The 13,416-nt window shown below is 36.8% G+C and overlaps 1 protein-coding gene across 3 annotated transcripts in view; it reads right to left on the reverse strand.

Annotated features, from left to right (window-relative positions):
* wdr35 (WD repeat domain 35) overlaps window positions 1-13,416 on the reverse strand; it is a 48,074-nt gene that overhangs the window by 33,461 nt on the left and 1,197 nt on the right. For 2 of the 3 annotated variants that reach the window (XR_012388635.1, NM_001145589.1), the window contains exons 5-15: window positions 12,335-12,463; window positions 12,006-12,139; window positions 10,804-10,969; window positions 10,549-10,697; window positions 9,213-9,338; window positions 8,953-9,138; window positions 8,510-8,542; window positions 8,146-8,202; window positions 7,988-8,048; window positions 6,520-6,664; window positions 5,659-5,728 (exon numbers count right to left, since the gene is read on the reverse strand). Coding sequence is in view for 2 of the 3 variants with exons in the window: in NM_001145589.1 (NP_001139061.1) it covers window positions 5,659-5,728; window positions 6,520-6,664; window positions 7,988-8,048; window positions 8,146-8,202; window positions 8,510-8,542; window positions 8,953-9,138; window positions 9,213-9,338; window positions 10,549-10,697; window positions 10,804-10,969; window positions 12,006-12,139; window positions 12,335-12,463 (1,256 nt within the window). In the remaining variant the exon portion in view is untranslated. The remainder of the gene's footprint in view (window positions 1-5,658; window positions 5,729-6,519; window positions 6,665-7,987; window positions 8,049-8,145; window positions 8,203-8,509; window positions 8,543-8,952; window positions 9,139-9,212; window positions 9,339-10,548; window positions 10,698-10,803; window positions 10,970-12,005; window positions 12,140-12,334; window positions 12,464-13,416) is intronic. The other variant, XM_021480623.3, reaches the window with a different exon arrangement.

Below are 13,416 nucleotides of genomic sequence, written 5' to 3' on the forward strand. Positions count from 1 at the left end.
GTATGGAGTGTATATATGCATGAATGTGTATATGTATATGTATAGGGTGAATTATGTGTGCTACTCTATGGAGTGGATCAGGTCCTTTCCTGTCAAAGGGTTCTTCACCTCCCAATAGCTCAGTGGAATTGTCGCTCACCTTTCACGCCAGAGACCGGGGTTCTATCCCAGACCCTGACATGAGTGAATCATAGATAGAATGTACCATGTGGGTATGTGTATGGACTGTAATGTGTGCATATATATGGAGTGTAATGTATATGTATAGAGTGAATTGTGTGCAATTGTGTATATGTATAGAGTGTATTGTGTGCATGGGTATAAAATGTATGTGTGCATGGGTATAAAATGTATGTGTGCATATGTATGGAGTGGGTCATGTGATTCTAGCATGAGTCTTCGTGTATGAAGTGTACATATGTATGGAACGTATTTGTAGAATGTATCGTGTGTATATGTATTGAGTGAATCATGTGTGCTTCTGTATGGAGTGGATAAGATCCTTTCCTGTCAAGGGGTTCTTCAACTCCCATGTGTGCAATTGTGTATATGTATAGAGTGTATCATGCATGTGTATATATGGAGTGTAATGAGTGCATATGTATGGAGTGGGTCATGTGACCCTAACACGAGTGTATCGAGTATGAAGTGTGCATATGTAAGGAATGTATTTGTAGAGTGTATATGTATAAAGTGCATATATAACAAGTGAATCTTGTGTGCTTCTGTATGGAGTGGATCAGGTCCTTTCCTGTCAAGGGGTTTCTTCAACTCCCATTAGCTCAGTGGAATTGTCGCTCACCTTTCACGCCAGAGACCGGGGTTCTATCCCAGTCCCTGACATGAGTGAATCATAGATAGAATGTACCATGTGGGTATATGCATGGACTGTAATGTGTGCATATATATGGAGTGTATATGTATCATGTGTGCAATTGTGTGTATCATGTATGTGTTTATATGGAGTGTAATATGTGTAGAGTGTATATGTATGGAGTGTATATATGCATGAATGTGTATATGCATAGGGTGAATCATGTTTGCTACTCTATGGAGTGGATCAGGTCCTTTCCTGTCAAAGGGTTCTTCACCTCCCAATAGCTCAGTGGAATTGTCGCTCACCTTTCACGCCAGTGTATATATGCCAAAGACCGGGGTTCTATGCCAGACCCTGAAATGAGTGAATCATGTATAGAATGTACCATCTGTGTATATGTATGGATTGTAATGTGTGCATTTATATGGAGTGTAATGTGTGTGTATAGAGTGAATTGTGTGCAATTGTGTATATCTATAGAGTGAATTGTGTGTATATGTATAGAGTGTATTGTGTGCATGGGTATAAAATGTATGTGTGCATATGTATGGAGTGGGTCATGTGATTCTAGCATGAGTCTTTCGTGTATGGAACGTATTTGTAGAATGTATCGTGTGTATATGTATTGAGTGAATCATGTGTGCTTCTGTATGGAGTGGATAAGGTCCTTTCCTGTCAAGGGGTTCTTCAACTCCCATGTGTGCAATTGTGTATATGTATAGAGTGTATCATGCATGTGTATATATGGAGTGTAATGTGTGCATATGTATGGAGTGGGTCATGTGACCCTAACACGAGTGTATCGAGTATGAAGTGTGCATATGTATGGAATGTATTTGTAGAGTGTATATGTATAAAGTGCATATATATCGAGTGAATCATGTGTGCTTCTGTATGGAGTGGATCAGGTTCTTTCCTGTCAAGAGGTTCTTCAACTCCCAATAGCTTAGCAGAATTGTGACTCAATGTGTGTGTGTGTATATATGAAGTGTAATGTGTGCATATGTATGGAGTATATCATGTGTCATATGACCCTGACATGTGTGTATATGTACGGAATGTATTTGTAGAGAGTATATGCAAGTAGTGTGTCATGAGTGTCTATATGTATAGAGTGCATCTTGTGCACATGTATAGAGTGTGTATATGTATGGAGTGTATCAGGTCCTTTCCTGTCAAGGAGTTCTTCATCTCCCAATAGCTCAGTGGAATTGTGACTCAACTTTTACGCCAGAGACCCGGGTTCTATCTCAGACCCTGACATGAGTGAATCATAGACAGAATGTACCATGTGTGTATATGTATAGACTGTAATGTGTGCATATAAATGGAGTGTAATGTGTGTATATGTATAAAGTGTATCATTTGTGCAATTGTGTATATGTATAGAGTGTATCATGTATGGAGTGTATCGTGTGACCCTAACACAAGTGTATTGAGTATGAAGTGTGCATATGTATAGAGTGTATCATGTGTGCATATGTATGGAATGTATTTGTAGAGTGTATCGTGTGTATATGTATAAAGTGCATATGTATGGTGTGTATATGTATCGAGTGAATCATGTGTGCTCAGTGGAATTGTCGCTCACCTTTCACGCCAGAGACCGGGGTTCTATCCCAGACCCTGACATGAGTGAATCATAGATAGAATGTACCATGTGTGTATATGTATGGACTGTAATGTGTGCATATAAATGGAGTGTAATGTGTGTATATGTATAAAGTGCATCATGTGTGCAATTGTGTATATGTATAGAGTGTATCATGTATGTGTATATATGGAGTGTAATGTGTGCATATATATAGAGTGTATTTTGTGCATATGTATGAAATGTATGTGTGCATATGTATGGAGTATATCATGTGACCCTAGCATGAGTGTATTGAGTATGAAGTGTGCATATGTATAGAGTGTATCAGGTGTGCATATGTATGGAATATATTTGTAGAGTGTATCATGTATGTATATGTATAAAATGCATATGTATGGAGTGTATCATGAGTGTGTACATGTATAGGGTGAATCATGTGTGCTACTCTATGGAGTGGATCAGGTCCTTTCCTGTCAAAGAGTTCTTCAACTCCCAATAGCTCAGTGGAATTGTCACTCACCTTTCACACCAGAGACCAGGGTTCTATCCCAGGCATGAGTGAATCATAAATAATTAGTTTCGTTAGTTAAGCGCAACGATTTGTTTAAAACTATTTCTAAATTTACTTCTAATTTCCAGCAAACGAATAAATGAACAATAATAACGAAGTGTGGTCAAAATACTGAGTTATATCCTAATACACATGCTATGCCCCATGTGGTGTGAAACCTGCAGGTGGACAAATCTAAGCTTGTTTTTAATACAACAAATATAAATATGGATATAATAAATAATACTGCTAATAATAATAACAACATTATACAAAAGCAAATTGAATGAACTGAAAAAGAGAATGTATCATGTGTGCATATGTATGGAATGTATTTGTAGAGTATATATGTATAGAGTGTATCATGAGTGTCTATATGTATAGAGTGCATCGTATGGATTGTGTATATGCACGGAGTGTATCATGCGTGCATATGTATGGAATATATTTGAAGAGTGTATATGTATAGAGTGTATCTTGAGTGCATATATATGTAGTGTATCATGAGTGTCTATATGTATCGTGTGTATATGTATAAAGTGTCAAGAGGTTCTTCAACTCCCAATAGCTTAGTGGAATTGTTATTTACCTTTCTACGCCAGAGACCCGCGTTCTATCCCAGACCCTGACATCAGTGTATAATGAATAGAGTTTACCATGTGTGTATATGTATGGAATGGAATGCGTGCATATATATGGAGTGTAATGTGTGTACATGTATAGAGTGTATCATGTGTGCATAGATATGGAATGTATATGTATCGAGTTTATCATGTGTGCATATGTATATGTATGGAGTAGGGATGCAACAATATATTTAGCTCACGGTTCAATACATACCTCGGTTTTTTAACACGGTTTTTGGTTTGGTTCTCATGGCTTGACATGTGTGTGTGTTTTTTTTATTCTATGAGGCAATAGGAACAGTAAGAGGTTAAGGAGAAAAAAATAAAAACTATTTATTGCAATACTCATTTTGTTTTACTTAAAAGCCAGAAAAAGAACACTAGTTCCTAGTGTATTGTATAAAAAAATTAATACTGAAATCTCACAGCTGCTGGTAGCCCATGTACAAACTGGGGAACACATAAAATCCTACACTTTGAAAATATACATGTTAAGTTGATATAGATTTCAAATAAACATAATTGTACTTAAGTAAATATAAATAAACCATCTTAACTATCTCGGTGCTGAAAAATGCGAGACTGTAGTCTGTGAAGCAGATTGAGTGCTTTTATAAAATGACAAAAGCCCACATCTCCTATCACCGAAAACGGCAGCAAATCTTTTGCAATAAACACCCGCACTGACTTTGTTATTTTTATGTGTCTCTCGGAACCAGTTGGGTAGATTCAGCGAGGGATTGTTGCTATTTGGGGGACATTATTACTCCAATATATATAAATATATAGGAGTTTCCTTCACTCAGCTCATGGATTTAGAGGCACAGTCAATTCGGGGGGATATAAAACGCACTTAAATTATTTAAACGCAAAACCGAGATAACCGCAATTCATAAGCACATACTGAACTGTGGCGGTCGTACCGTACGGCTCAATATTATATTGAGAACCGTGGCATCCCTAGTATGGAGTATATCATGTGTGCATATGTATAGAGTGTATCATGTATGGAGTGTATCGTGTGACCCTAACACAAGTGTATCGAGTATGAAGTGTGCATATGTATAGAGTGTATCATGTGTGCATATGTATATAGTGTGTATATGTATAGACTGCATCATGTATGCATATGTATGGAGTGTATTGTGTGCATATGTATAGAGTGTACCATGTGTGTATATGTATAGAATGTATTATGTGTGCATATGTATGGAGTGCATCATGGAGTGTATCGTGTGCATATGTATAGAGTGTACCATAAGTGTATATGTATAGAGTGTATCATGTGTGTATATGTATAGAGTGTGCATATGTATAGAATGTATATGTAGAGTGTATGTGTGTATATGTATAGAATGTATTATGTGTGCATATGTATAGAGTGTACCATGTGATGTATAGAATGTATTATGTGTGCATATGTATGGAGTGCATCATGGAGTATATCGTGTGCATATGTATAGAGTGTACCATAAGTGCATATGTATAGAGTGTATCATGTGTGTATATGTATAGAATGTGCATATGTATAGAATGTATATGTAGAGTGTATCACGTGTGTATATGCCAAAGACCTGGGTTCTATCCCAGACCCTGACATGAGTGTATCATGGATAGAATGTATTATGTGTGTATATGTATAATGTGTATTTGAAAATTATGGTTGAAAACTATTTTTAAATTGCAGTTTTCTTAAAAGTAAGGTTAGACATTAAAGATGGCCCAATATGCATGCAAATACAATCTTACAATCGAAAATCAGCACGACGGATAAAATGAATAGTGTTCACGTGAGCAAAAGAAAGCAGGGGAATACCGAATGAGAGGATGATCACTCGCACTAACAGCTGATGTGATGTGCACAATTGTTTAAAACGCATACATGATCCCGTTTAGTGTGTCTTTGTCACAAAAAGATTAAGCAGATCAAGTTAAAACACAGCACAAGCTTAAAATAATCCATAAACTGGTAAAGCAGAGCAGTGTTTTATGACACTTTTCCCACTAATCCTCTCACGGGAGGTTGAGAGAGCCACAGGTGAGAGTGTGTGTGCGTGATGAGTGTACTCACTGTGAAGGCTTTGGCAAAGTTCAGTGTCCCATCTGATGTTCCGCTTGGACTGTCATCGATGTGATAAACCCTAGGGAAAAGAGTCAGCAAGACAAAGTGAAAAGAGGCACTGTGAAGAAAGAAAAAGAGGGTTACTGCTTCTCTAAAACATGGAAGGGAAACAGAACACTGGGTTCAGTCCTGGTCTGTGTTTCCTCAAACAGCTATCAGTGGAACTTTTCACTATTGCTGCCATAAGCGAGCACCCCCTCACACCACATCGATAGACAGACAGGCAGGCAGACAGACCTGCCCACAGACTCTACGCAATAATAAAACCAATACTTCATCTGATGAAAGCTTGCATATTTACACAGATCTGCAACTTCTCTTGAGCCACCGAGTCTGAGATATGGACAAAACATGCTCTACAACTTCAACTGCAGTGACTTTTTAAAAAAGAGACTGAGATATCTGAGGTACATAGAAATACAAAACAATACTACTGCATTTTATACAAGTGTGTTATGCAAAATAGGGTCAGTGGGGAAAAGGTACGAATTACATTTTTGAACAAAAATGATGTTCCAGGATCAACATAGATATTAATCTAGGATCGCATTGTACTTGGCAAAATAATGACATGTGTTATATACCCTGCTGTTCTTGTTCACGTTTTTTTTTCTTTCTCCTTTGGTAATGTAAGATATTAGCTATCATAAGTAAAAAAATTATTTAGGTTTCTTTCAAATACTTCTTACCAAACCTCAAAGTTTTGAATGGCAGTGTCATTTTCTTCGAAGCTGTTATGTTCCACTACCACTTTCATAATCAGTGTAGCACAATAAGCACTCAAAAAACAATCTGACAAAAACCTCTCACCTCTCCCGGCCTTCTTTTCTTGTCTTGGTGACCTGGTTGATTTCAAGAGCGGTGAGTTTTTTTGCAACACGATACTGCCAAATGTAAAATGCCTCCCGAGAAGCAGCAATCACGTGTGTCTTTGTCATGGTTACGAAGAGGGGGTCTGTAACGGGGGAAAAAAAAGATCTTTGTGAAAGAACATCTAGAATGTAATTCATTGCACACATTAGAAAATGAGTAAGAGGAGAATATGACAATTTAGGGACAATGTCAAACAATCAAATTTCTCTGAAAAAAAATGAAACATGATTGTGTTGTGTGCTGCTGTTCAGACTCGGTGATCTGTTCACAGAGAGACTGGACTGAGCGGCAGGTCCTACAAAAGATCTGCTCTCCCAACCAGGAGAGGAATTTAGCAGGTTGCCTGTGAGAGTACGAGGAAAAGAGTCCCACCGCAGCTTTCACACCATGTATGCCGGCGTTCCATCAAACAGTAAGGCTTTCATTATTACAAACACAAGCAGTCAGCATATCATAAAGAAAAAATTTGTAAATTAAATACATGTTAAATAACCCTCAATATAGTGCTAATATCACCATGAACAGTAAAAAAAGGATTAAAAAACATTTCTGTTTAGTCTCAGAGGTTAAACGAAAGTAAAAACATGAACTCACTGGAGAGCTGCTCTATAGTAGAAATTGATGTTGCAATTTTAATAGAAAAAGATGTTGACATTATTGTAAAAGCCAGCTTTAAAGCAATATATTGAATATAAATGGAAGTAAATTAATTGAACTGTAAAACTTTTGCAAACATCCACACTGCTTTTATTAGATGTTTTCTTACCACTGTTATTCTAGTTCTGTTTAGTTTGTTAGTGACAGGGGCAAAAAAAGAGCGTAGTACATGTTTAAATACAGTATGAATCTAAATATCGCTTTCGGCATAGGAAACTTTACCGTTAATAAATTAGGGTCTTTCTCACCATTCACAAGACTGTTATAATGCATTTAACGGTCATCACCAGCATCTTTAATCAATCAAAGTATGTATTTTTACGTATGTACATTTATCTGCATTTAATTATGTTATATCATCTTTGCATTAAATTACAAAAAATAAATTACTACATATGCAAGGTGTTTGTGATGCAGCGTCTATGGGCAGGATAGTAAATTTAAGGTTGTTCTTTTTTCTGGCTGTCATACAATTTTCTTATTCTAAATGTCTTGATAACACTATCATTGAGTTTTTCTTTTATTATTTGAGAAAACAGGATTGTAAAAAAAAAAATTGTTGTACTCTCCCATTCTCTGCGCTCTAAGTTTACCCAAATATGATGAGATCTGCTGCTGAGAAACCAAGAGTGGTGAAGTGAAAAGAATCCATTTTTATATTAAACTATACGTTTGGACTGGAGTTTTATTTCTGAAATGGAAAATACAGAATCACAGAATTTGGTGTGTTTGGTATTTCTTTACTCACCAATGTCAATATATTTGGAGTCCTGTGGAGTTCCTATGGAGTTACACAACACCAGAACATACTGTGGACAGAGGAAAGACAGGCATCTCTTTACTGCATGAGCACACTTCACTGTTCAGCATCAAGGTAATATCTGAGAAGCTTCATTTGCAGAATACCTTTCTCCTCTTTGACCGATCCTTTGAAGTGTTTTGATTGGACAGCTCATTAAATGCCTGTGGTAAAGTGGTTGCATCTTGCACTTAAGAACAGCTTTCTCAAAATTGTATGAAATTTTGCATTCAAATATTATGTCGGTCTACTGTCCACTGTCCTCTGTTTATCTGAATGTAGCTCTTAAAATGAGTCATTTAGTCCTTACTTTTCAAAACATCATGGTACAGTCATTTGTACAGTATGTATGATTAGGTTTTCTAATTTGTTTAACATTTTGAAAGAATCTTTATCCTGGCAATGATCAATGTGTATTTGGTATCACTTTTCAGAGCTTTGACTACATTTGGAGTTAAGAGGTATCTTTACCATTGCTGATCCAGCCTCAGCTTCAGTGTCCTCCTATTTACAAATATATGACAACAGAGAGAATCAAAATGGTAAAGCAATATTCTAACAGAAACTAAGCATTTGGTCATAAAAAAAAATAGTTGGATAGATCACCCAAAAAGACAATTCACTCACTATTTACTTACCCTCCAGTGGTTTCATATCTTTATGAATTTCATTCTTCTGTTGAACACAAAAGAACATATTTTGAAGAAAGCTGAAAACCTGTAACTATTCACTTCCATGGTAGGAAAAACAAATAGTATGGAAGTCAATGGTTACAGGTTTCCAGCATTTTTCAAACTATATTCTTTTGTGTTTTAACAGAAGAAAGGAACTCAAAAAGGCTTGAAACCTGTAAATGATGACATTATTTTCATTTTTGGGTGAACTATCCTTTTAACAGAGCCCTGTTTAAGTACCTGTGGATGTGTGTCATCTGCTTTGGTGGCCAGGATGCAAAAATCTCCACAGGTGGTAATGGACATGAGACTCTTAACGTACTTGACAAACCTTTCGTTATTCTTAGTGTCCCAGAAAACCACACTGTACTCCAGTCTATCAGGTCTTGTGTATGCATACACCACTGTGTTACTGCAGTAACCCCACTATAGAAACAGAGTAGGATGTAAGCTCAGAGACACTAGCCAGTTTTAAAAATAGAACTTTACATCTGTTTTACCTTGTAATCTGGCCGAATGTTGGCAAAGTAAATGTAGGAATCTACAGCTAGGCCGATTCGGAGTCCTCCACCCTCCCATGATACAGCAGTCATCTGCTTGCCTGGAACCTTCAATGTCCGCAAGTGCTAGAGAAATGATGACATCAACAGGAACACTATGGTTAACATTTAGTGTTAGAAAAAATATTTATTTATTTATTTAGGCTAAAAGTGTCAGTACAGATGAGTAGAAATAAACGCTGTTCTTATCAACTTTCTATTTAAAGCATTGTTTTTATGGAAACAATATTTTGGGCAACACAGTGGCTCAGTGGTAAGCACTGTCACCTCACAGCAAGAAGATTGCTAGTCCAAGTCACGGCTGGGTCAGTTGGTGTTTCTGTATGGAGTTTGCATGTTCTCCCCATGTTCGCGTGGGTTTCCTCCGGGGGCTCCGGTTTCCCCCACAAGTCCAAAGACATGCGCTATAGGCGAATTGAATAAACTAAATTGGCCGTAGTGTATGTGTGTGAATGAGTGTGTATGGATGTTTCCCAGTACTGGGTTGCAGATGGAAGGGCATCCGCTGTTTAAAACATATGCTGGATAAGTTGGCGGTTCATTCCGCTGTGACGACTCCTGATGAAAAAATGAAATGAAAATATATGAATGAATAAATAAGAGATTTTATTTGAGCGTCAATTCAACTTATCAGAATATTTGATGAAGGAGTGTGTGACTGGAGAAAATGCTGCTGAAAATGTATTTGCCATAATATAAATAAATAGCTAATAAAGACATTTCTTACAGACTTTTTCAAAGTGTGGTTTGTTTCTAAACTATTTTCAAGGAGCACGTGCTTATTATCAACACAGCTGGCACCTCATTAGTTCCGTTATCTGCCGTATTAGATGATTACGGAAGCATAATAAATAACCATAGTTTTTCACTGCAGTTATCTTCATCTCAAAGCTCCCCCCCTCTTTTTTTTTTCTTCTTCGATGGGGCGACACGGTGGCCCAGTGGCTAGCACTGTTGCCTCACAGCAAGAAAACCACTGGTCTAACCTCCTATCAGGCCAGTTGGTGTTTCTGTGTGGAGTTTTCATGTTCTCCCAGTGTACATGTGGGTTTCCTCTGGTTTCCCGGTTTCCTCCCACCGTCCAAAAACATACACCATAGCAATCGACTAAACCAAGTTATCACCCAAGACAACCTTAGTTACACTTCTCACATGGCAACAAGTAGGGGAGTTCTCGAGACCTACCTGAGCTCGAACTCCCCTCTCGCCCTTCTAACAGGAGGGAACCCTGTGCTCGAGGATATTACGGTTTATTGATTATCAGCTAAGTTCTCACCTCTCCAAATGGTGTGTAGAAGTGAACAACATTCATTTCTTTCTCTGCTCCACTGTTTCTGAGTGATCCTGCTATAGCCAGAACACTGCCACAATGATTCCACTGGATACTGGCCACATTCCACATACCTGTCTCGATGATCACAGGACCTACACACAATTAATAACTTCATGTTTATTATCTCCTTCTCTTTTTATACTCAGATCTGTATTAGAATGCATTGTAAGCCAATTAGCATGGACAAAAAACACTCACTGTCATCGCTTTCATGCCGCATTACTTGGCAGTGGCCATTAGTAAAGCAAACAGCCAGACAGGGACACTCTGGCTCCAGATAACCCTCTGTACCCGGGTACCAGTGGATACCTGCTATACTGAGAGCACCAGTCACATTCGCCAAGCAACTCATGCTCATTTTCATCTGGGCAGAAACATAAGTTCAAGTTCATTTATTTATGAAGCACATTTAAAAAAAAAAAACCACATAACTGACCAAAGTGTTGTACATAAGTCAAATAAAGAGACAGATTATAAAAACAAAAATAAACCAAGAAAAACAACTGAATACATTTAAGAATGAAGCAGTAAAAAAGACTATTAAAGTAATATTACAAGGCCAAGCTGAACAGGAACGTTTTTAGTAGTGATTTAAAATAGATAGAGATTGAGCCATTCTAATCTCAAGGGGCAAAGTGTTCTATAGCTGCGGACCTGCCATTAAGAAAGCTCTGTCCACTCTATGTTTCAGTCTGGACTGAGGAACTAAAAGAAGATTTTGATCACTTTGAGAGATCTTACCAGAGTGTAAGAATAGAACAGCTCTAAGACATAGGTTGGGGCTAGATTATGAAGGAATTTATATACACTGAAAAAAATTATTCAGAGATGACTCAATTTTTTTACGTAAGGTGGTTGTAAACAATTTGTGTTGAATTTAAACAAACAAATTAAGTTGAACATTATTAAACTTAATTTGTTTGTTTATATTCAACACAAATAAATTGTTTGCAACAGTTCTGCATGCAACATTTTTTTCAGTGTACCAGTAAAAGTACTTTAAGAACAATTCTGAAATGGATGGGCAACCAATGGAGGCCCCTTAAAAGAGGTGTAATGTGGTCATATTTCCTGCTATTACAAATAAATCTAGCACTAGAAGCAGCATTTTTAATCAACTAAAGATGAGAAGTTTTTGATTTTGAGATGCCACAGTAAAGTGCATTGCAGTAGTCTAACCGTGACGTAATAAATGCATGGTCAGCCATCTCTAGTGTGGTGGAGTATAAGAAATGTTTGACTTTAGACAGCAAACAGAGTTGATAAAAATTGGAGCCAATAACCAAACTAATATGTTTGTCTAGTTTCAATGACTCATCAAGAATGACATCAAGATATATAATAATGACAATGATGACGACAACAAAAACAAGTAGTGTTTCTAGCATCTCAGCACTCACTATGAAGTTCCCCTGGTTGTCATAGATGTGGATCTCTCCATTGGCCATGCCAAACAGCAGGATCTTACTGTCTGGAGACCAGGCCACGTGTGCCAACTGAGTCCCCTTCAGTTCTTTACCCCAGATCCTGTTGCCTGTGAGAAAACAAAGTTATAATTACATATATATTTCTTAAAAAAAATAAAATAAATAAATCACACAAAAATTTACATATTTACATCTGAATGGCTTTGCTTCCATTAAAATACAATAATACAATCAATTGACATAAATCAAATTGGGAAAAAAATATATAGTATTGCTATTAGTAAGATTATATTAATGTTTACCATCCACTGAGCCCACAATCACAGCACCGTCCTCATACACAATGCAGATCTTCAGACCATCAGCATTCCAGCTCATGCTCCTCACCACAGACTTATTCCTGTTATTGATCATTTCCTCATACCATGAACCTGTTTGTCAATATTTGTAAAGTAAACACAGAGCTGCACATTAATAAAGAGGCAGATAAGCCAAAAATTACTGTTTTATCATCACCCTGATTTCATTCTAATGTCATATGTTCTTTTTTCAGAAAACAGAAGATTTTATTCAATGTATTAGCAGTTAATAGCAACCAACATTAAGCTTTTAAAGTAGAGTAGGGATGCTCCGATCAGGATTTTTGCAGCCGATACCAAGAACCGATTCCTTGTCATGACAATCGGCTGATACGGAGTACCGATTCTGATGCGTCAAGCTGTATAATGCACAAAGCATATTTCCCCTCCAAGTATAATACTTATCTCTCCTTGGATATCTCTCCTTACATAAGAGAATAAGGCTGTTGTATATACTCCCTTGAATCCCTGTATATAAACATGTCTCTTATAACCATTTAGTGTGGACAGGTCATGGTCAGAAGCAGCTTAACAGAAAATAATAGATAAAACAGATAAAAGCTATTTGGAATCCCTGCAAATGATAAAAGAAGAATTCGACATGTCTCAATCAAGAAAAGGCTTGGAGCGCATATTTGATATGTAAGATGTTAAAATGCACACCTATAAATACATATTTGTTTATTACAGTAAGTATATTACAAAAAGGTATATTATTAAAAATTCCATAAAAAAAGAAAAGTAATTTTAACTTTTTTTTTTCAGCCAGGTATAGAATAGAGTTCGAACAAAAACAAAAATTTAAAACAATCTACACACTTTTTTTTTTTGTTGCATATTTTGATTAAGTGTTAACTAAAAAATTCAGACTGAACTGCAAAATTAATAGTCTCATGGAATGGAAGTCTGCATTGTTGTTAAAAATAACACTTTCCACTGACACCTATGTTATGTTGTTATGTTATGTTATGTTATGTTATGTGTCAGGCCATATGTCAAACTTACAAGACTTACAATTTGCAATA

The sequence above is a fragment of the Danio rerio genome, chromosome 13 (assembly GCF_049306965.1).
Source record: "Danio rerio strain Tuebingen ecotype United States chromosome 13, GRCz12tu, whole genome shotgun sequence".
NCBI classification, from domain to species: domain Eukaryota; kingdom Metazoa; phylum Chordata; class Actinopteri; order Cypriniformes; family Danionidae; genus Danio; species Danio rerio.